Here is a 23,152-nt window from a genome sequence, read left to right as displayed (position 1 = left end):
AGCAGTTTCTAGAAGTTAGCAGCTGGCTAATCTAATCAATCAGAAAAACACAATGATCATTTTTTGTAGTCCATGGAATTTTACCTACTCCCATGTACTACAAACAGATGAAATTGTGTAGTAGCTATATGTGTTTTACTACTTAGAGACCACTCAAAAAGAACACTGGAAGGCTGGTAAACATTGTGTTTGGACTTAAATCAACTCAATTCACTATTTTTTTAAATGCTTTCTGCCCTTCATCTGCTGTAGCCACTGAGCACTATTAAGAGTTAAGAGTGAGACTAGTGGTTAATAATGCTAAGTGGGGTGCTTAAGAATCACTGAGCATCTTTCTGGTATCAGAAAAGTGCTTAACAAGCCTTTCTTTCACAGTTTTTGGAGGGTAATCACAGCAATCAATGCACTACAAATCATTTAATATTGTCTTAAGAAATGGTTCGCCTGCAATCACCCGGCAACCTATCTTGTCAGGGTATTTATTCTGATAAATGGAAAAAATGGATCCAGATATTTAATTTGTTCCTGAATGGGAGCAAAGTCTCACAGAATCCAGCAAAGATACAATTTGCTATGTTTCTGCATATCACCATGGCAGAAACCCTAGAAGCTTACAACATATTTGAATTCTGGGGAGGACAAAAACAGAATGTTGCAAGGTTAAAAATCCATTTTTGGAGCTACTTTGAGTCATGAAAGACTCTGTTATTCATTCATCATTTCTTCTTCAAAGGGACAGAAGGCTCCTCACGGTCTACTGATACATATGGCATTAATTAAAAATTCGGCCAACACGTGACTTTTGGCAAGCTGCATTATTTGCTAGTGTCAATAAACAGAATCATATACAGAATCAAGAAATAATCAGAAGCAACAAAGTAGAGTGACAGGTACTGGTGTGTGTAGAGGGAGTATAAATTACCCTGTTATAAATAAAAACACTCCCTGAAGAGTCTGAGGTGTATAGCATAGCTTGTGACAAAAAGCGTGAAATTAATAAAATACAGAATAAGCAAAGATGCTGCAAAGAATAAAGCAAAGGTTAAGTCAAGTATGGTACAAATAAAGTGTTATACAATAGCTGTTGTGATAAGCTTTAGAAAAATAAATTCCCTGTTATTAATAAAGTCTGTAGAAACTATGGCAAAAGGAATCATTTTGCTAAAGCATGAAAAAATGAAATAAAGGAATTTACAGAAAAAAGGACTGCATTACTACGACAGACTCAAAATTAGTTATTTATAGGCATGATTCATATTAAGAATGTAAACAGACTGAAGAGTGTGCAAGATAAAAATAATGAAAAGTAACAACCAGAAAATGATTAGAAATACTGGGAGGATGAAAATTAATTACTGAAGCGTGAATTTTAGATGAGGTACTGAAGTAGTGTGTAATGTAAAGTCTGCAAAAAAATCTGAAGCACTAGATCAGAAAAATAATAATTTGAAGCAGTCACTGTAGAAACATCATTAATGCACCAGGTATTATAAAACTGGCAGGTTAAAAAGCGCTAACGAGTGAATTAATTTAAAAATAAAAAATACAACACTCTGTACCAGACAGTTAATACTCAGGTGTGCAATCTCTACTGGGTCTTGTTAGCAGCTGGGCATGATGAGAATAATTCAGTTTGGCTGCATGCAGATCAATAATGGTCCATTTGATGAGTTATGTATAAAAACTCCAAAGCTTTATGCATTGGCACAGGCTATATGCCAGTTCTTTATTTAGAGAGATCCTCTACTGCATCCTGTAGTGTATGCTCCAAGGAAAGCTCCAATAGCTATGTAGGTTAGAAATAAGAAAGAGTTAAACCAAATGGAGAGAAACAATATGATACAGAAACAGAGTCTGAAGCAATGGCAAATATGTTTACTGCAATGAAGCCAGACAAAGCTATATTTGCATATATCCACATCACTTGAATACATCTATAAAAGAGGCATCACTATCTACTTCCTAGAGTTGAAGAACCAGTGGCTGTCATGCCAAAAGCAAATTTTTTTTTCTGTTTTGATGTAAATCAATGATTTGGGGAAATAACAATTTATAGTTAAAGTTCCAAACTGTGTACCATTAACTTCCCTATGCAAAGGTGCAGATTTCTAAGACTTCTAGTCACTATTTTATCTCCACTAGAAAAATAGGAGTTACACATGTGAGACACCCAAACTGCATATTATCAGAAGGTTTCAAATCAGACAGTGAAAAAGCATCATACTGCAGATGCCACAGCTTAAGGATAAACAAGGGCTGAAGAGATTTATGGGAAAGATGCAGTATCCTTCTGGGTTAACTCTTAGGCTGTCATTCAGCTGCAATGAGAAATTTCCGGTAACATTATAAGGAAGGTAACTGGAACATGCAGCAATCAAATAGTTTTAAAATGCTTAAAGAGATAGCAACAAAAGAGCCTACACTAATGTAAATAAGTAAGTCACATTACAAGCTGATGCTAGTTCAAACAGTACTGAGGTGGTGATCCTGCAGGAAGGTAACCAAATGCTTATGAATCAAGAGCTTTTACAGAATGCAAGAGGTGAACTGCTCAGGCAAAAAAGAGTTCATTAATGTAGTGCATGGGTATGCAAAGCTCCTTGAGTATTTATGGGAGAGACATGAGGGAGCAAATCATCATAAACTACTACAAACTGCATTTTGGAAGTCCTTGTAAAAGACTACACTGAAGCTGTCAAATGTTGCTGAGACTGCAGAGCATTACTTAAGGGCGAATTACAAGGAAATGCATGCATCGGCTATGTTAAGTTGTTTGTATCTATCATAGCAACAAGAACATTTGCTTTGGGAAGTATGTGAACTGAACTGTGTAATTCCATATTTGTTTGTGGACAGAGAGAACTGAAACTTCTAGAAGTGTACTCAAAGTAATCTGAAGTTGAGAATGCTTAAAACTGAAACAGTAGGTTAGCCAGAGCAAAAGTCTGCTGCAAAGAAACAACTACAACCATAGCTGAATCACATTTGAGAATTATTAATTGTAAAGAGTATGTGATGTGTTATTCTTGCTTGGCAGGCCAACACAAACTGAACATTGAGTTAAAGACTGTTCTGTATGGAATACATACGATAATATAACTCAGGGAAGAACATGAAGTAAAATAAGAACAGATTTCTTTCAGAGAAATTGCACACTTAAAATGTCTGACTACTATTTAAACCTTTCAGAACTGTCAAGTTATAGGACACAACAAATTTTGCTGTCTTCACTGCAATTAAAATTGTGTTGCTGGGATGTGATATAGCTGTCTTGCATAATTCTCTACAACATACAAGCATGGAAGTCAGTAAATGTTTAGAGCAATGGGACTTTCAACATATGATCTCTAGTCCAAACTATCCATACACCAATGGTCAAGGCCAGAGGACAGTGTAGACTATGAAAAACCTCAGGAAGAAAACTAAATTAACAGTAACTGCTGCATCAATGAACATCCACCATTGTTAGAATACAGAAAAACTCCTATGGTACAGAGGTATCAACTGAGCAACTACTAAAGGGTTGTGCAATAAAAGGTTGACTACCAACCTCTACTTCCTTGCTATAGACTGCACTCATGACTTCAGTAAAATGGAAACTGAAAAAAGTTCAGATAAAAGTTCTACATTTACAAAAGAATAAGATGCCTTTACTCTTTAAAAGAGGAAGGCAGACTAGAGTACAGGAAAATTTCACACAAAAGCAGCTGAAAGTAATGGTCCTCAAGAAGTCTAAGCAGCTGAAAGCATTCACTGTTAATACTGAGGATGGAAAGCTGCTAAGAAGAAACAAGAGACATTTGTTCAAAATAAATATGTCTAGATGAAACTATGACAAATATTGTATTTAAGAAGCTCCAAAGAACAGATGTGTCAAGGACTGCCACATGGATACACAAGAAGGTATCTATGGAGGCATTTCAAAAGCCTATGGTGAATCCGTAGTGCAGATAGCCTGTCTGAAGGCGCTAATCCTGATATTTTTTTTACAAATTCATAAGTATCAAAACAGAGCACGGACTCTTCCAGTCATTCCAAATGTTTCTTTGTCTTTTTGGCTTAGGGGTCACCACAGCAGAACTCCGGTCCGCTAATGACTGGCAGTAGATTTTTATGGTGCCGAGTTGCCAGCCCAACACCGAACCTTCAGCAAGGGCACGCCCATTCATGCACGTCTTTTGGAGGTCACTCAACCGCAGGGAGGACATGCAGACTCCACATGGAAGGCACTCCAGGCGAGAATCAAACAGGAGAACCTCTTGCTGTGAGGCAACAATGCTACCGCTGTACCACCACGGCTTACTCTTCCAGTCATTCCAAATATGGTAGATTATTGAGAAAGACAATAAAATACTTGTACATTTGCAAGGACCGAAAAGTAATGACATACGTTTTGATAAAAAAATGTTGCTAGGTACTGTACTATAATTATTTTGCCTCTAAACATGAAACATTTTGTGAAAGATAAAGTGAGCATTAAGATTATGTTGCTGTGCTATTAAGTATAAAATTGTTATATGAAGTATAACACAAGTATGTCTATTTGAAATTCTACCTCAAAGTCAGTGGGAAATGCATCTTAGAAGAGGTAAATTTAATACATAGCATATAGCTTTAAAAATATGACCTTAGCTTAAGATATGCAATAAAGAATGTGACTTGCATGATCTGATTTCCTGTTCTATAGCATAGCTGAAAATACATGATAAAGTTGGCAACACACAAATGGTCACCATCTCATTCTTTCAGCTGTTTTGTTAATACTAAGTGTTATAGGCGATAGCAAACGTGGACATAACAAATTTCAATTAGTAAAGGTTTAAAGACATTAATGACGTGCTTCTTGTTCCAAGGGTACAAAGTTCGATTCTTTTCACTTTCATTTGCCTGCTATGTGATTTTGAACAAGTCAATTAACCAGACATTGCCCCCAGGTTGTCCCTGAAAACAGGCAATTGTGTCCACTAGACGTATGCAGTCAAAAAATAGGTAAAAATAAAACAAATTTATCAAATGTGTGAAATGTGTGGCATTTATCCAAAAAAAAGAGAGAAAGAGCGACATATGGAGTAGGTAAATTTTTTTACTTTCCTGAATACAGTACCCATAATCAATATAAATACCATTTTGGGTCAGCCAACCAACCAATCCAAATTAAAAACAAAAATGAGAGAAAAAAAAACTAAGCTTACTCTCTCTCTCTCTCTATATATATATATATATATGGTTTACTATCATAAATTCGAAAATCAGAACAAAACGTGTCTGCATTTTCGAATTTATACATCGGAAATGAACATTTACGATTTGCCCTAATGTCGAAAACAGCTGTGTATTGTCGAAAATGTCATGCGCGACATTTTCGGCAATACACAGCACTCCCACCCGTTCCGTAACTACCTACCTAACTAGCCTAAACACACAGTTATGCCCCCCTGCACCCCCCCTGTGGGGGGCTGTGCCCCCCACCCCCCCAACTTAATATTCCAACTCCGAGATCGCACTACAGTGAGGAAAGGGATGTATTTCCCTAACCGCGATCCCCTCACATGAGCGAACGTTAGAATTGCGAATGCACAGTCCATTCACAATGGTAACGTTCGCTCACATCACCTGCCGAAATATGAAGTATTCGAACATCTGTTGTTCGAATACTTCATAGCCGTGCAAGTGCACGTCGGCATTGTGATAGTAAACCTATATAAATATAAGTATATATATCTATATATATATATATATATATATATATATATATATAGTGATAGTTGTCTGAAGCAGCTAGTAGCAATATATAAACATTAGTTTGTGCATATATGTTTAAAAATATCTGAAGCATGCATTTTACATACTTAATCATCACAGAAATCAAGACAAGATGAGACAACTTAGTTCTTGTAAACAGAAAAACTCAGGTGGCAAACAGATAAACAGATAAAAGAATTAGAGTAAGTGAAATGGCTGCCTGCCACTGTAGGTTCCACAGAGGAAGCTCACCAAACCACAGCTCTGCAACAGGGTCATGAGGGACCTGAGCTGGCTGTTACAGAAGAAGTACTGCTGATGAAAAGTAGCTAGATCCACCACGCTTCCCAAACAAGTTATCTGAAAACTAACAAAACAACATGCTTATAGTAAGAGCTGTAGGAATTCCACACTACATCCACGCAGCACTCACCATTTACTTTTAAGTCCTTTTAGGACCCCAGAATAATTATTCTAAAAATATAAAGTGACAGGCTATCCTGACATTTTAATGGTCCATATTATTAAGAAAGGACACTGTCTGCTGTACAGGTCTGTGAATTTTAAGTTCACTAACCCGGTATAATATATGGTGGCACTTTCATAATTTGGAAAGTAATGGCATCTCATACATAATAAAAGCCTTTGTAGTTCACTGATAAAATCAATTTTGAAAGCAGGAAAATGACTCAGGACATTATAGTGAAATACTGTACATTATGGTTAAAGCAGAGCCTAGGTATTCTTCAACCATGATGGCCAACAATGGTGCCTAGCATTCATTTAGGTGTGTGTCACATGCCATGGTTTACTCCATAACCAAACCTTGATATCTAGAATGCCCCTACCAATTAAGAGTAACAAGACATCTGCACAATCTTACTTCTTATCCTCTGCAAGTGAGAGTCCAAAATGCTCCCTTACCTGAGATAAAACTTGTTTCCCATTTTCAAAGTGAATTTCCACATAATCTGAGGATAAGAGATCACTGTAATAAAGGAAGAAAAACAAGTAAGTAATGTTTTCATAGCTGCAGTCTAAAAATTCAAGTGCATGAAAAGTTGTATGAGAATCCATTTTAATTGCATTGTTAATAAAATTATTTAACACTTCTTACAGACCACTCCAAACATTTTTCAATGAACCTAGTATTAGCAACTTGTATAAACCTCAAAATGGGGAAAGCCCATGTAAGTACAAACTGCATCAGGGAAATTGTTGTTGTCTCTGATAGAAAATAGACTGGGGCGGCAGTAGGGCTCATATGACTCCAACACTGGACCTCCTTTCCTGGCCTGGGAGTGAGCCTGCTCTTTTTCTCTAAGGCAGAATAAATAGGCTAGCAGGAGAAGGTAATTTGGGGTGAGTGGGGGAGCCATGTGAAAAGCAGGAAAAAAGGTAATCTTAACCTAGTTAACTCTGGTCATACTGAACTTAACTGGTATTTAATCAGTGGCAGCTCGTGCCATCGGACTGCAGGACTGCAGCCCACCCAGATTTTTTAAAAAATATTTACAAATTAGTACTAGTTAAAATTAAATAATATATACTGTCTGTCTAGCTGGTGGCTGCCTGCATTTCTAAGCGAGTCCGACTGACGACCCGAAACTTGGACTACGCATGCTTGGTGAGTTCCGTTTTTTTTTTTTTTTTTAAATTAAATTAGTCTATCTAAAATTTCCAGACTGCTGTACAGGCAGTCCGGATTAAGGAAGGAAGAAGGCATCACTGTGATGCCCAGAAGGCTATGCATTAACTGCCCAATAAAATAAAAGGGGGTCGGACTGCTACGACCGTAGGCACGTACGTGATGTTGGCAGCTGGATGGCTACTGATTGGTTCTCACTCTCAAAGCGAGAACTAATCAGTACTATTACTATTAGGCAGCGCAGTGCTTTGGATGATATTACTTAGCTTGCTAATTGCGGAGTACGGATGGTGCTCAGGGGCGTGCAACAACTGTTTGGCTTTATTAAGTTATGGTTGATACTCGAGAATTCAAATTTTGTGACTTACTAAGATGGAGACGATGGACAGGTCACTCAGTTTTTAAATAATTGAGGTAGGGCAAAATTACTAAATACTAGTACAGTGTACAGTCAAAATTTGATTGTGCATTCATCACTAAGTAGATAATAATCCTCCTGTGTTGTCTGTTCAGAGATAAATTATTAAAACTGGTTGTATGTTTACTTGCTTGCCCTAAACAATATATTTGCTATACTGTTTGTTTTTGAGTGTTTTGTGGTGGCTTGTTTACTTCTTTACAGTTGAGTTGAGTAACTTGAGTTAGAGTTAGTTTTCAAATCCACTAACTAGGCGGGCCTCTTAACAGCCAGATTACATTCAGACTCTAAAGTTTACTGTTTTTGCCAGGCTCTGGTGTCACTGTCAAAATAGTACAACACTTTTTTTTTATTTCATCTGTAGTCAGCATATCATTGCTGAAGCTTTGTTTGTATGTTATGTTTTTTTTTTAAAGAAACAGCACTCTGGATAATCCAGAAGCAAAAGGGCTATGTTGTGTCTTTCGGCTTTTCCCGGTTAGGGGTCGCCACAGCGGAACTCCGGTCCGCTAATGATTGGCAGTCGATTTTTACATGCCAAGTTGCCAGCCCTGACGCACAACCTTCAACTAAGGTATGCCCATTCACGCATGTCTCCACGCAGAAGACGCTCTGAGAGTCGAACCGGACAGAATCTTACTGTGAGGCGACAATGCTACCGCAGCACCACCACCGCAGTTAGAAGCAAAAGGGCTATAATGGTCAGAAAAGAAAAAGATGATTTTTTTTTTTTTTTTTGTAATTTATACATGTGTGGTGTGCTGCTGATGGTAATCGAGAGTTTACTGTTTACAGAATGTGTAGGCCTGGCCAACCTAAACTCTTGTTGGAAAGGTTTTCTTAACTTTATTTATTTTTTGTTTAATGTGTGTGTGTGTGTGTGTGTGTGTGTGTGTGTGTGTGTGTGTGTGTGTGTGTGTGTGTGTGTGTGTGTGTGTAAAAAAGAGTGACTGCACATATGTGTGAATCTAAAATGGTTGAATTAAAATTTTATACAGTGAGTGCAGGTAAGGTAAGTAGGAGCCAACATGAAAATGAATGTTTGACAGAAAAGATGGTTGTGGAAGATTGCATTACACTGTACAGTGTGCATGTGCAAGTTTCTGTGAGAAAAGTAAGGGCTAGATAAGGGGATAGATTTAGAGTCTTGCATGTTTGGTATTGTTTGTGATCTGTGTTCATTTGTCTTGTGTAGTAGTTGTGTTAGGGAATTTTTAATAATATAATGTGGATGGTTAGGTTTAGGTGCAAGGTTATAGTTATATATTTACCAAACACAAGTAAGTTGGTGCAGGGGGCAACACTCACCCTTACTGAAGTACATACTTGTCAAACTCTTAGTGCAAGAAAGTTGGTCAAAGCTTAAAATAGAGGGACAAAGGCCCAGAAAATAGGGATAGATTTTAAATATTGCTCTTACAAACTTAGAAAGTTGCTACAATAGCTGGATTTATGCCATGCATTCCCTGAAGGATATGAAGTCTGAAACTCAAATGCATCTCATTATTCATTGACCACCCACCACACATTTTATCAGAAACAAGCCAAAATATGAGGCATAAATCTGGGCATTCTGTAAAAATCTGGACAGTTGAGAGGCATGCTTAAGCAAGAACTGTATACAACTTAAGCTTGTCTGAGATTGTAAGATGCAAGTAAGCTTTAATAAGCATACTTTTAAAGAATTACCAACATTGAAAGCCTTTTTGTTGTTGCCATGCAGAGAATGTTTACATAACATACAAGCCTTAGGTATTGAAATGCATATTACAATATTTTCAGAAGGCCATTACATTTGTTGGAGACTTGAAGTCATCTTTACAGGCTTTATCCATACACTAAACAGAATGGCAATCTATCATGTGTGATCCATATCCTATGCAGTAATCATTTAAGCAATTTATCTTGAGCTTGTTTCTTGTTTGCTATTCATTTTTACTTTGATCATGTTTTCCCCATGAAACAAGTAGATAGTTGTCAAGCAGCAGGTCTTTTTGAGATAAACATTTTTACAAGTGGGGATATTACATAGATTGCTACTTTCAGCATGTTACTTGGCACTTTTATGAAGCTAAATATAATTAGAACTGCAGTGCAAGAAGTGGTTGAGTTGAGTGCTGCTTGTTTTTTACACTTGATTTTGACTGGCGTTTCAGTAATGTATTTTAAAAGTAATTTATTTGTTCATGCCTCACAACCTTTTTGTTTACATCTGGATATTAAGTAAGCTGTCACACAGCCAATGCATTAAAATATTTTTTTCTTCTACACTTCATTTTCTCTTGATTGGACTCTCATAGTGACGGTCTGGCACCCAGGACAGCATATTTAATTAAAGTCACAGTTTTTGTGGTTTTGAGCAGAGCTCTGCCCCTTTCTAGTTGGTCACACTCCTTTCCTTTGGCCCCACCCATTCCCCCCCTTGATCTGAAGTCACCAGCCGCCACTGTATTTAATGTTCTGTTAAGCATACTAGGATACTACTGTGTTAATGACAGTGGGATTATAAATGACTGTCATGATTTTGCTATAGGTGACTTGAATTTTTGAGTAAGGTTTACAGATAATGGCTATATTCTGCTGTTTAAGTGGTTCTGTAGAGTCTGTCAAGTCATATGGAGAAGCAGTCAGCTTTGTAGGAGATGGCTGCTTGAAGAATTAATGGGACTTGTTTAGGCTACACACCTGGACATTACAGGGACACTGTAGTGCATTATGGGAATTGGAAGGAGCTTGAGACTATGATCCAAAATCTAGAAAATGTGGCTGAGTGAGATCCAAGACCCCTCAGTGAGGAAGAATGAAAATGGACAACACAGATGGAATGTTAGGCCTTGTGTTCCTGTATGTCCCTGCAATAGACCATCTGAATGTACCCTGCTGGACGTCTAAGAAAAATAGTCCTAAATTAAGAAGTAACCTACCAGCTCCCAGAGAGACCTTACCTTGATAAAAGACAGTGAAAGTATGTGTTGTTATAGATTCTAGAAAAATTCTAATAATAATATTTTTTATAGATATTGCTAGGTAAGGCAAGCTTCCCAGTCAGGTTAGCCAGCAGCTAACCCCCCCCCCCATTTAGATTTCTAAATGACCCTTACTTCCAGCTTATACATTCCTTATCTCTAACTAGTTTATCTCCCTCCTCTCCCTATGCCTGAAATTCCCTTTAGTAGACCTATTTGCTGCAAAAAAGTGACTGGCCATTAGGGGGGGTCTTTTATTCAAGCTTCATGTATGCTTAATATCTTCACCTATTCTTAACCATACCTCCCTAGCTCAGTTCTTAGTGTTCTTCTGACTTACTGTTTTACCTTCTCTCCTTTGTCCTAAGCTATCTTTCATCACATTCTAAACCTCTAACATCCCAAGTCTAGTCTTGCTAGCCTCTCAACTTTCTTCCACATTCTCTTACCTTCAGACTTACCTGCAGAATCTCACACTTCACTGATTGTTATCCTTGACAGTTTACTCTCTTGTCTCTACCTGCTCCGTCCGCCCTGCGGGCTCACTCCACTCCTCTACCCTGCCCCCAATTCTCACCCACCCCCAGTACTCCTACATTTAATCCTCCAAAAGCCACACCCCCATTACATCTACTCCAGTCAAGCAGATCACACCATTACCATTCCCAACCCCCATTATCTTAACACACCCACTGTTACTTAACCACTCATCCCTCCTTGTTACATCACCCCGCCTATTTACATATCTGGTAACCTGCTTTCAAAACTCTACCTCCCATTCTTCTCCCACTTCTCAAACAAATGCAATGTCTACATCAACCATCCCATATCATTTACAACTATTAATCCTGGTCTCACTCTTACCTCCTCTAACCACTGCCTATCTCTTAACCTCCTATGAACAACCTCTATACTCTACCCTTCCCTTCCCCTCCAAACACACTTCAACACCACCATTAGCTATCTCTCCAACCTTCCTAAACTTCATATCCAAACCCAGCTACCTGCTAGCCAAATGTCACCGACTAGCACACATTAAGTCTACCAACCTAAATAATAGAAAACTATTTGACTATTATTGTAAGCCCCTCCACCCTAAACACATAATACTCCTCCACTCCTTGCTAGAAGGAGACATTCATCCTAACCCTGGCCCAAACCATACCCTTACCACTGCAAACAGCAAGCCAAATATAACTAGTACCCTAGGACCTACCAAACCCTCTAACTCACTCTCAATAGCCCATCTCAATATACGCAGCATTTGCAATAAAATTTCTCAACTTCATGCCCTCCTAGATGTCCACCTATTTGACATCCTATGTTTATCAGAAACTTGGCTAAAACCAGCTGTTAAGGACGTTGAAGTCACCCCACCTGGTTACAATATCATTAGATTAGACCACTCAGCCAAAAAGGGAGGAGTGGTAGCAATCCTCTATAAAACAGAGCTACAAGTTAGCACTGTAAATCTTAGTCCACCTTTAGATAATAATGCTGAAATACTTATCTCAAAATTTCAGGTCAACACTCATAAAGCCATATATATTATCTGTATATATCTTCCTCCAGGAAATAACATCAATACACTCGAGAATATCCTTAACTGGCTTTCTATTAATCTCCCACAGGAAACCATAGTCCTAGGAGACTTTAATATCGACTGTAAGTCCTGTACTAATGCCCACCCCACCACCCATATTAACCTTTATGGCTTCTCACAAACCATTAACTCTCCTACCAGAACCAATAGAACCAACAACAAAGAAAGTACCTTGGACTGGATACTTACTAATAGTCCTCATCAGACTTACAAAGTAGGAACACTCCCAGATGATCTAAGTGACCATTCACTAACTTATATCATCAGACATAAAACCAACCTAACCTTCCCTAACACTTTCAGAACAGTACGCACCAAAAAGCAATTTAACCCAGAACTTTTCCAAACAGAACTCAATCAATGTAATTGGACACCACTAAAAACTCTGCCACTCAATGAAGCAGTAGAATACTTCAACTCCACATTCTTAGCCATCCTGGACCAACACGCCCCAGTACGCTCTGTCAGAAATAAAGCTAAACCAGCCCCTTGGCTCTCTAATGATACTAGGCAAAAAAATCCTTCTCAGAAACAAATCCTGGGCAAAATGGCGTACTACTAAGAATCCTATAGATCAACAATCCTTTAGGCAACATAGAAATAATACAAAAAAAGCCACCCGATTAGATAAAAAGAATTTTTACCTCCAATTACAGCAAACCTATCATAAGGAACCACAAAAGTTCTGGACTAGCATTAACAAACTTCTTTATCCAGGTCAATGTATCACTCCCAGCCCACTAGGCTCTAACCCTGAGAATCCCACACATACTGCTAATGCTTTTAATTCTTTCTTCACAAACTCCACCCAAACTCCTCTAGCTAGCCATCTATCTCCTGATACTTCTAAGCTGCCTACTTCTACTACAAACCCACCCCATCATTTCATTTACAACCAGTGGCTACTTCCTTTATTTGCTCCTTTCTCCAAAAATTAAGACTTACTACCCCCTCAGCTGACCAACTCCCAGCAGAATTCCTGCAAAAAGGAGCTAAAGCCATTGCCTATCCCATCTCCATTCTCATCAATAGAACCATTAGTGAAGGAACTATCCCATCTATCTGGAAAATTTCTCATATCATCCCACTACATAAAGGGGGGAACTCCAATGACTTCTCTAACTTTCGTCCTATAGCTCTGCTATCTCCTCTTGCAAAAATAATGGAAAAGTGCATCCATAAGCAACTACTTAACCACCTTCTCCATAACAACTTACTTGCCAACTGTCTACATGGATTTAGACCTTTCCACAGTACCACCACTGCCCTCCTATCCTTCACAGACTGTATCAACAAAAATCGTAACAGAAATATTCTTTCCTCTGCAGTCTTCATCGATTTATCTAAAGCTTTTGACATGGTCAATCACCAACTCCTTTTACACATACTGAAATCCCTTTCACTCAATCCTCTAGCCATGAATTGGTTCAAATCTTACCTCGAAAACAGACAACAGGCAGTACTCTGGCAAAATAAACTATCTAATCACATTCCCATTTCCCTTGGCGTTCCACAGGGCTCCATATTAGGCCCACTTCTATTTTCCATTTATATTAATGACCTTCAATCAGCTATTCCACACACTAACTGCATTCAATATGCAGATGACTCTACTATAATCTGTTCAGCCACTTCTCAAACTGAACTTCAGTCTCTTACCCAAAAAGCTTTCAATACTGTAGAACAATGGTTCTCAAACCGCTGTCTCCTCCTAAACCCCAAATAAACTAAACTGTTACTCTTCACATCAACCCGAAAGTTCACCCCTATAACTCACATCCAATAATGGTACTCTTATTTCACCTTTCCTGACCACTAAACTCTTAGGAATAACAATAGACAACAACCTCAACTTTGATATTCATATTAACAGCACAATAAAAACAGTTAACAAAAAACTTGGATCCCTTTACAGAATCAAACCCTTTCTTTCACCAGCAGCTAGGACCACCATAGCCAGAACTCACTTAATCTCCACTCTACTCTATGCTTCATCTATATACACTAATCTTTCTAAAAACAACCTCAACAAACTGGCAACATCCTATAATAATATTGCTAGATTTGCTACAGGCTCTCCTTTCAGAACTCATCACAGTCTTAACCTAAAATAACTTGATTGGCTAGAATTTCTTAACCTGCTTCGATTTCACCAGCTTGCTATAACCCACAAGACCCTGTATCAACCCACCAACACTCCAATACTTTCTAGCCTCATTACACCTTACAATAATCTTAAGAACCTACGCTCCTCAAACAAACTGCTGATCAATACTTCCAAATCCAACAACTCTGCAGGTGACTCCCTATTCTCCAACACAGTTGGAAAACTATGGAATCAACTACCCACTGATCTCACAACTCTGACTTCTCTCTCACTCTTTAAAAGTAATCTAAAACTATTTCTCAATACACACTGGCTATGTTCCTGTACTAACCCTGACTAACTTTTTTCGTTTACACTAATCACCACTCTACATCTCTTTAATCTTACCCTTAAAAGATGTTATTGCAAATAAAAATGATGTATATATGTATATTGTACCCTCTCTTATACAGTTCCCATGTTATGCTCACTATGAGTATGGTATTTTGTGCAAAAAAAAAAAACAGTAATGATTTTATTAAACAATAGCTGTTTTGTTTAGTTTGATCTGTTTTGACTTTTATATGAATTCTATATGTTTCTTGGAGCATTTCTCCCCGGGCCTCTACTGAAAATGGACATGTATCCAGCTAGACTAGCCCGGTCAACAAATGTAAAATAAATAAAAATATGGGATTCAGGTAGTGCCACATACTACTTATGGGATGTACTGCATCTTTAAAACTACAAAACTGTCCAGGGTATGAGACATGAAGCAGAGATGGGTCCTCAATTAGGAATTAAAAGCTTATGGTGCAGATCTCCTGTGTGTCTCCATGTGTGTAATTTGTCTGTACTATCTTGACCTGATAACCCAATACTTTTTCTTGCATATCTAACACAATAGATGGTTTATGATGGTTAGAGTTTGAAGTGAGCAGATATTATTGGGTCAGGTGTTGGAAGGGAAAGACTGTGTTCAGTTATTTAGAATGTATAATCAATAAGCTTCATAGGCTCATACTAGTGTAATGAGCAGGGCAGCAATATAGAGCCTTCCCATGCAACAGAGAGAGTTTAGCGGGAAGATTTCCCACCTCCTCCCCCCAAACACCCTAGTCTAACTTCTGGTATCCAAAAGACATTGCTAGTCTTTCCTTTTAAGTTTTAAGTGTACTGTTATACTTGTGCATTTGTGCCCTATCGTTAACTTAATATCTAGGTATACTCCCAAACTGTATGTGTTTGAAACTAAAATAAATATTTTTTTGTGGTTTTTGCTTTGCTGTCAACTTTTTTTCTCTTATGACCACATCAACAAAATGACATCAGCTAATAAATCAACATGTGTTACTTTTCAATGTAGGGTCATATAACTGACAATGTGTCTTACTAGGACACATGACTCCACTGTGGCAATAATTAGCATAGAAAACTAGTAGCGTTTACACACTAATGTAGGTAGTGAACCACTGAGTTCATTCCTTCATGTCATGTCAGGAGCTTAGAGAACATTTTTAAGGGGCTCTCCAAAACACACACATCTGCATCAAACATTGTAAAGTCTGTTGTTGCATATGGTGAGCAGAGTACTCCCACTACAAAGGGCATGTTATTTACATTTAAGGAAAGGACATAGGTTCATAGGTTCATAGATAAGTACTAGGCTATCTGCCCAAGGGCATCTATAAGCCTAGCAGAATGTATTGGCTTTCGCCGGCCCCTTAGATTAGTTCCCTGTGCCTCGGTCCAGCAGTGCCATTAGTTCCCTGTGCCTCTGTCCAGCAGAGCCACTGCAGTGATCCCCGGGGTAAATTTTCTGTTTCCCATCCACTCATCAAGGTTTCTCTTAAAGAGTGTTAGTAAGGAGCTCTGTCTAATGTAGATTGGAATCCTGCTCCAAAGCATGGGACAGGAATCTATCTCTCCAACATGTCTTATTTTTTCGTTGTGGTGAGGTTTAGATCCCTAGAGCATGTGGCTCTTGGGCATTTGTTTTTTTTTTTTTAGGTGGAGCATGTCCATCAATTCTGGGTTGGACATGGCCTTGTATGTCAGGCAGAGATCACCTCTGAGTAAGCGGTATGCAACCGAGTACAGCTGGAGTTTCTTCAGTCGGGCTGCATAAGGCATATATTTGAGGCCAGTAATCCTCTTGGCGAGGTACTTCTGTGGTCTTTCCGGCTGTTGCAGGTGTCTTGTAAGGTACATCCCAAATGGGGCATTGTACTCTATGATGGGTCTGATGAGTGATGAGTAGAGGGGCACAATAACCTCTTTTGTTCTAGATGCAAACCCTTTTGTGATTAGGTGGGCCACATAGAAGGATTTTCTAACCACCTTGGCAATATGATTATCAAAGGAGAGATTACTATCTACTTGGGTCCCCAGATCCCCTATTACATTTTCTGTATTTAGGGGACTACCACATATGTGGAAGTTCTCAGATACTTTGTTTATTTCCAAAGGGGGTGACTATGCACTTTTTGGCATTTAGCTTGAGGCCATGATTTTGACACCAAGTATCCATCCCAGTGAGACCCTTCTGGAGGATGTTTGTATCAGCTGGAGAGTCATTTATGGCCCCCAGTTTGCAGTCATTTGTGAACTTGGTCAGCCATAGCCCTACTGTGCTTGCCTGTACCTCTGAGAAGTATATACTGAACAGGAGGGGTCCCAGGATTGAGCCCTGGGGGACGCCACTTGTAACTGGTTTAGAGTCGGACCTAGAGCCTGCAACTCTCACTGTGTGGGTTCTATCCATGAGCCAATTGGCAACCCATATCATGAAGTAGGGGTTTATGTTCAGGCTGGTGAGCTTGTCTATAATACCAGAATGGGGAATGGTGTCAAAAGCCTTTGCGAGGTCTAGGTAGGCTGTGTGGACCTCCTTTCCATCGTCTAAAGCCTTGGTAACTGTCTCAAAGAAGTCCACCAGGTTTAGGAGGCATGATCTGCCCTTAACAAAGCCAAACTGGGTAGGGTCCAATGTTTGAAGGTTCCCAATGTCTCTGTTAATTAATTCCATGATGATGATACACTCCATAGCCTTGCAGACCAGGCTAGTCAGGCTTATAGAATGATAGTTCCCTGGGTCTGTTGTGGCTCCACCTTTGTGGAGTGGGATAACTGCTGCTGTGCACCACTCTATGGGTACGTAGCCTGTAGAGAGGCTGAGTTTGAACAGTGTGCTTAGATGAGCGGTTAGTTCATTTTGGAGCTCATGTAAGACACAGCCTGGGACACCGTCTGGTCCCCTTGAAGCTGTATTTTTAGCTTTGGATAGGGCTGTTTTAACCTGTGTGTCAGTGATTGCTGGGGCACTATATTCTTCTGGCATGGTTATGGGCCCTTTAGGGGGTGAGAGGGGGGTGAAGTGTGCACTAAGCCTGTCTGCCAGAATGTTGGCAATATCAGTCGGTTCAGTGTATTTTGTGCCATTCTGCACTAACTCAGAGCAGACCTGAGAGTTTCCACTTAGGTTCTTGACATAGCTAAAGAACGCTTTGTGGTTATCTTTGGAGTCCTTGGCAATTTTTCTTTCAAAGCTAGTCTTGGATGATTTTATGAGTGATCGTAGTTTCTTGCTGATACTGATCAGGGATGTCTTTCCTTCTTGGGATTTTACTCTTAAAGTCTGTTGTTGCATATGGTGAGCAGAGTAGTCCCACTACTAAGGGCATGTTATTTACATTTAAGGAAAGGCTGATAGTACACGTTAAGCATTCTGACTGTTTGCATTTTCCATTGCCCTAGATGCTTAAATAGCTAGTCTAGCTCCCTAAATAAGGACTTCTCTTAGGCTTTCCTGACTTGTATCATCTTGTAGACTTACAGGAAGGTGATATCACATCAATGCAGCGTAAATTGCCTCTTACGGAAAGGTTTGCCCTTGATCTTCTAACCGATACCATAACGCATCATGCTTTGCAACTTTATTAGAGGTACTGTTATCTCTGACAATTGGTATGAACTTTGACATAAGTTTTATCATTCCAAAATATTACATAAGACAAAGCATATCAGTAAGTTTCTGCATATTCACTACTGCATGCACTCAGTCAGCAGCTGACCCATGTCTCTCAGTGTAGTGACACCTGGATTCAGACTACCGAGTGACTTAAATCAGATACTTATGTCCTTGCCTTGTAAAATTCCAGACTAGGAGGCATCAATAATATTAATGATGCCTTCCAACCTTCACTCATGTTTGCTGGGCATTAGAACATCTACAGCACATTGGAACACCTCTGGAACAGACAGGATCCTAAGCGTTACTCTTAAGAATATATTATCTACTTAAGAACATATTGGTACTTGATTCATCAGGCTTGCTTACAAAAAGCAATAAAAAGAATTAAGCATCTGGCATTGTACCATCTGTATCTTCAGTACTCTGTGGAGGTTAATGTTTCCTCTAGCCAGCTCCATTGTCATAGCGAGACAGAGCCCTGACTATGTCCTAGACAATCTGAGATCATTCAGTGGCTTTATAGTGCTGCCATGGAGTAAGAGAGGAATGTCTGATCTCCTCAGGGGGAGGAGTGAAGAGCTTGTAGTCAGGCACCTTCCCTACAGCCATATTTCTGGTAGAGTCCAGGGATCACAATATAAGCATAGTGTACAAGGTGAAGGGACACTTGATTATGTTACACATGATAACATAAATATGCACTGGAAAGGCCTGTTGTATCCCAACCCCTTTAATGCATACAGCATGCACAGAGGAAGGCAGAGTTTTATGAAAAACCTGCCCCCCACCCAGCACACAGATGATGGCACCCATTACTGGTTCATTCAGCTGTCACTCTAGTGAATCAATGGCACAAAAGGCACTCACCATGGTGAAACGAATAAGCCCACACAATGAAAGAGATCACAGCTTCCATTGCTCTATTCATAAAATCCCAGCATACTCTACATGCATTCATACATTTTTAAACTTCTGCAATGTTCCCGAAATACACATTAAACAATCATATGATTTAAATCTATAGCTTTTCCAAGAATTAAACCAGCTTCTCTCAAGCATCTATCCTGTACATTATCATTTCATGAGTAATATGTTTTTTTTTTTTTTTAATTTTGTTATGTATATATATATTTTGCACAGTTTAGCGAAAGTGCTTTTTCGGTGAAAAGCACTTTCACTAAAGTGTTTTTGGTTGTTTTGGTTTTGGTTAGGTAGGATTTTGTACAATAGTACGAGATCCATATATATATATATATATATATATATATATATATATATATATATATATATATATATATATATGTTGTATTTAATTGTGACCTTTTGACCAAGGTCATGGATGACAAGGATCAAAGAGGGATCGATTCACTTATCTAATTAAGAAACAAAATGGACCAAAGTCAGGGATGACAAGGGTCAAAGAGGGATAAATTCACTTATCTAATTAAGAAACAAACCAACAAATGAACCTGGCTGTCACAAGCCTGGTTTGTATTTAATTGATCTCAGGAATAAAAATGGACTTCTTCAGATTGTCAGAAGAGTATCCCAAAGTGTAGGTAGCATTTGCTTGATAAATAAATCATATACCATAAATTTAGGTTTATGTCCATTTTGACAAGAGCAATTTAATGAGGTTGGACAACTCATTGAAACTGCTCCCTACAAAATGGCACAACCTTATTTTGTATGGGAATACAGTACCACTCTACTCTTCCCATTACACCATCACACCACTTTGGAGAAAGGCAGCAATTTCTACAAGATTTCTCTCCTTGGTATTACAAGGAAAAATGTTAGAACTGAAACGCTGCAACTCCTCCCAATTTTAAACATTTCAAGAACATGGTTTTATCAGTCTCACAGATGGAATTGAAAACAATCAAGGAAAGAACAGAACGAACTACTTCCTTAAGCATTGCCTGGCAGAAAGTAAATCAAGTGCTGGAAACAGAACACTGTAATAAATTGTAATCTTATTCAAAGATACATTCAAGAAAACAAAGTTTTTCCAAGTATAGACATCCTATGTAAATAGTTGGTTTTGTAATGTTTGTTTTTGGAATTGTTTCACCACTTTAAGCTTTGACTATGTAAATATTTCTTTGATATACATACTGTATATATGTTTATGTTTCTGAAAATCAATAAAAATTTATTCAGTAAAAAAAGATTTCCCGCTAGAGAAAACTGTTCTTTATATAATGGACTGTAACCTAAATTTAACAATTATCACTAAAGTATTCACCGTTGCATGGGCCAGATATATATATATATATATATATATATATATATATATATAGGATATTTGAGTGTATGATATTCATGCCATAAAGGGATTACGAATGTTGAAAACCAGTCAAAGTCACCCTAAAAGGGAACTATAAACTTAAAGATTTCAAGTAAGTCAGAAAAACAATTAGTTGGCTCCATAATGGAAATAACCTGTTTTTCTTTGTACTGATATAAAAAATGTAAACTAGGATTTAGCATTGAATAGGCTACAAAGCTCTGTAAGTTCAAATACTGAAGGTCCCTGTAAAATGTGGCTGCCTAATGAAAGGCATAACATATCATTTGATGGCAGTAAATCTAGTACAGAGATAAGTATACCAGAACACCAGTGAAGACAAGTATTCCATGAAAAGTCTACAAAACGCTCATAATGCAGCCAAACTTTCATGTGGAATCTTTATAAAGAAGGCACTGAATGGTAAGTACCCAGTATAAAACCCTTACAGTATACCACTACTCAGAGATTCATTTAGGTAGTACACCCCTTTATGCTTTCCCTAGTGTACCCCAAGACTAAAATGCTTAGCAGTAAGAGCTGGAGAATGTAATAGCTCCTGTCCAAAATGAGTAAAACATAAGACACTTACAAAGTACCAAAAGCATTTTTATACTGTGAGGCAAGCCCTCCCTCCCTTCCTGCACCCGAAAACAAACCCTGCTACTTATCTACACTGCAGCGGTCCAGAAAAAGTGCAAAATGTATTTTAAAGTACATTTCTCCATTCTGCTCTTCCTTTGTGGAATCATACTCAATAAACTAACAATACAGACAAGTATGAGAAGCAATACTCAAACATAGCATGTCCAAAGAAATATAACCCAAGTAAAAGACACACAGGCAACAGATCCTGATGACTTTTATTTTGAAGAATTAAGGGAGAATATTCTTAACATATTTCAGTCAGCTAGTCAGTTTAAAATGTAATTCAGCATATAGGAATGTAAATTAACATATTTCATAATAAATCTCAGTCCATTGCCATCTTGTAAGGTAACTGACAGCATACATTTTAAATTAGAATACTTTTGTCTATCAGTTATTGGACACATTAACTACAACCCCTCAAAATGAACCCCTTTCTCTGAGTCAGTATAGTATGAAATATGATACAATTAAGCAGGGGGTCACTGGAGGCACAGAGCCCACCCCCAAACAAACTTTTTCCTTTGTTCTTCATTTCAGATCTCAGATTGACAAGTATCTATACAACCTAAGCACTCATTAAGATGTCAAAAAATTTCAATTATTCCCTTGTGAGGTCAAATGCTAAATGCATTTGATAGATTTGCTGGTACAGAAGCTACTTTATCAAATCATCCAGACCTAACTGTGAGCACAGCTTGAACTCAAAAACTGAAAACAATAATAAAGTATTTTTTAATGATATTAGAAAACTGAAAGGGAAATTGATCAATAATGTATTTATTGACATTTGTTTACCAAGAAAAATCTGACTGGGTAGGAGCCCATTTTTGGTGGAGGCCCTGGGAGAAAAGCTCAAAGTATTACAAAACATTTTAAGAAGAAGAATTTTAGTCTTTAAAATGTACAGTTTAAATAATTATACCAAATTAGACAGAATATGAAAGCATTGGTTAACAACAGATACAAGTTATAGGACAATAATTTAATATTTAGAGACATTTTAGCCAGTTTATAGAGAAATTGAAGGTAAATTAGTATAATACAAACAGGAATTTCAATACAAAGTGAGAGAAAATCAGGCTTAATGTATGTTTTGACAGAAAGCCAGGGAAGAGAAATTGCTAGAAGTAAGGAAGGGAGTGAAGAAGGGAGAGTAAGGAGGTGTAAGGTACGAGTAGGTATTTGTTTACATTTAGGGGCATAGTTTATCCTGTTGCTGAGTAGGAATAGAGACATCACTTGGCTAGGAAGTCTTTCAGAATGGTTTTGAAGGATGGGAGGGTACTGACCTGATGGATAAAGGTAAGGAGGTCGAAGTCTTAGCAACACGGTACAAGTACAGACAATGCCCAGCAGATATGATAGGTTTGTAGACAGTTTCTGGTCATTTGAATTGTAATGACTGACTGGGAACATAGTTGTAGAGAATGGTATTTAGTGCTGGACAAGCAGATGGGCTGTGTATATGTAAGTTGAAGGGTAGTCCTAACCAATTTAGGCTTTTTAGTGCTAAACAGTGGTGGGCTCTGAAAGGGATATTTGATGCAAATTTAGAAACTTTGTTATAGCATTGTTCAAATTTTGATTTTTGTGATGCCTGAAGGTTAGTAAGGATGAAGTAATCACCCAGCAAACAGGACATAGTAAAAGTACTTGCAGAAAACATTTGCACAAATTTCACAATAAGCAAAATATATTTCAAAGTATTGTAGACACAGACACATCCCTTAATAACTACAGATAAAATTTCACAATAAGCAACTTTTGAGTTTGTT

The 23,152-nt window shown here is 38.1% G+C and overlaps 1 protein-coding gene across 3 annotated transcripts in view; it reads right to left on the bottom strand.

Moving 5' to 3' along the window:
* Positions 1 to 23,152, bottom strand: part of ADAM23 (ADAM metallopeptidase domain 23) — a 1,167,569-nt gene that overhangs the window by 796,950 nt on the left and 347,467 nt on the right. For all 3 annotated transcript variants that reach the window (XM_044076026.1, XM_044076027.1, XM_044076028.1), the window contains exon 4: positions 6,667 to 6,730. In XM_044076026.1, coding sequence (XP_043931961.1) covers positions 6,667 to 6,730 — 64 coding nt within the window. The remainder of the gene's footprint in view (positions 1 to 6,666; positions 6,731 to 23,152) is intronic.

This window comes from Protopterus annectens, chromosome 6.part1 (genome assembly GCF_019279795.1).
Source record: "Protopterus annectens isolate FY-2018-M chromosome 6.part1, PAN1.0, whole genome shotgun sequence".
Lineage (NCBI taxonomy): Eukaryota > Metazoa > Chordata > Ceratodontiformes > Protopteridae > Protopterus > Protopterus annectens.
This window is presented reverse-complemented; position numbering and strand designations above follow the sequence as displayed.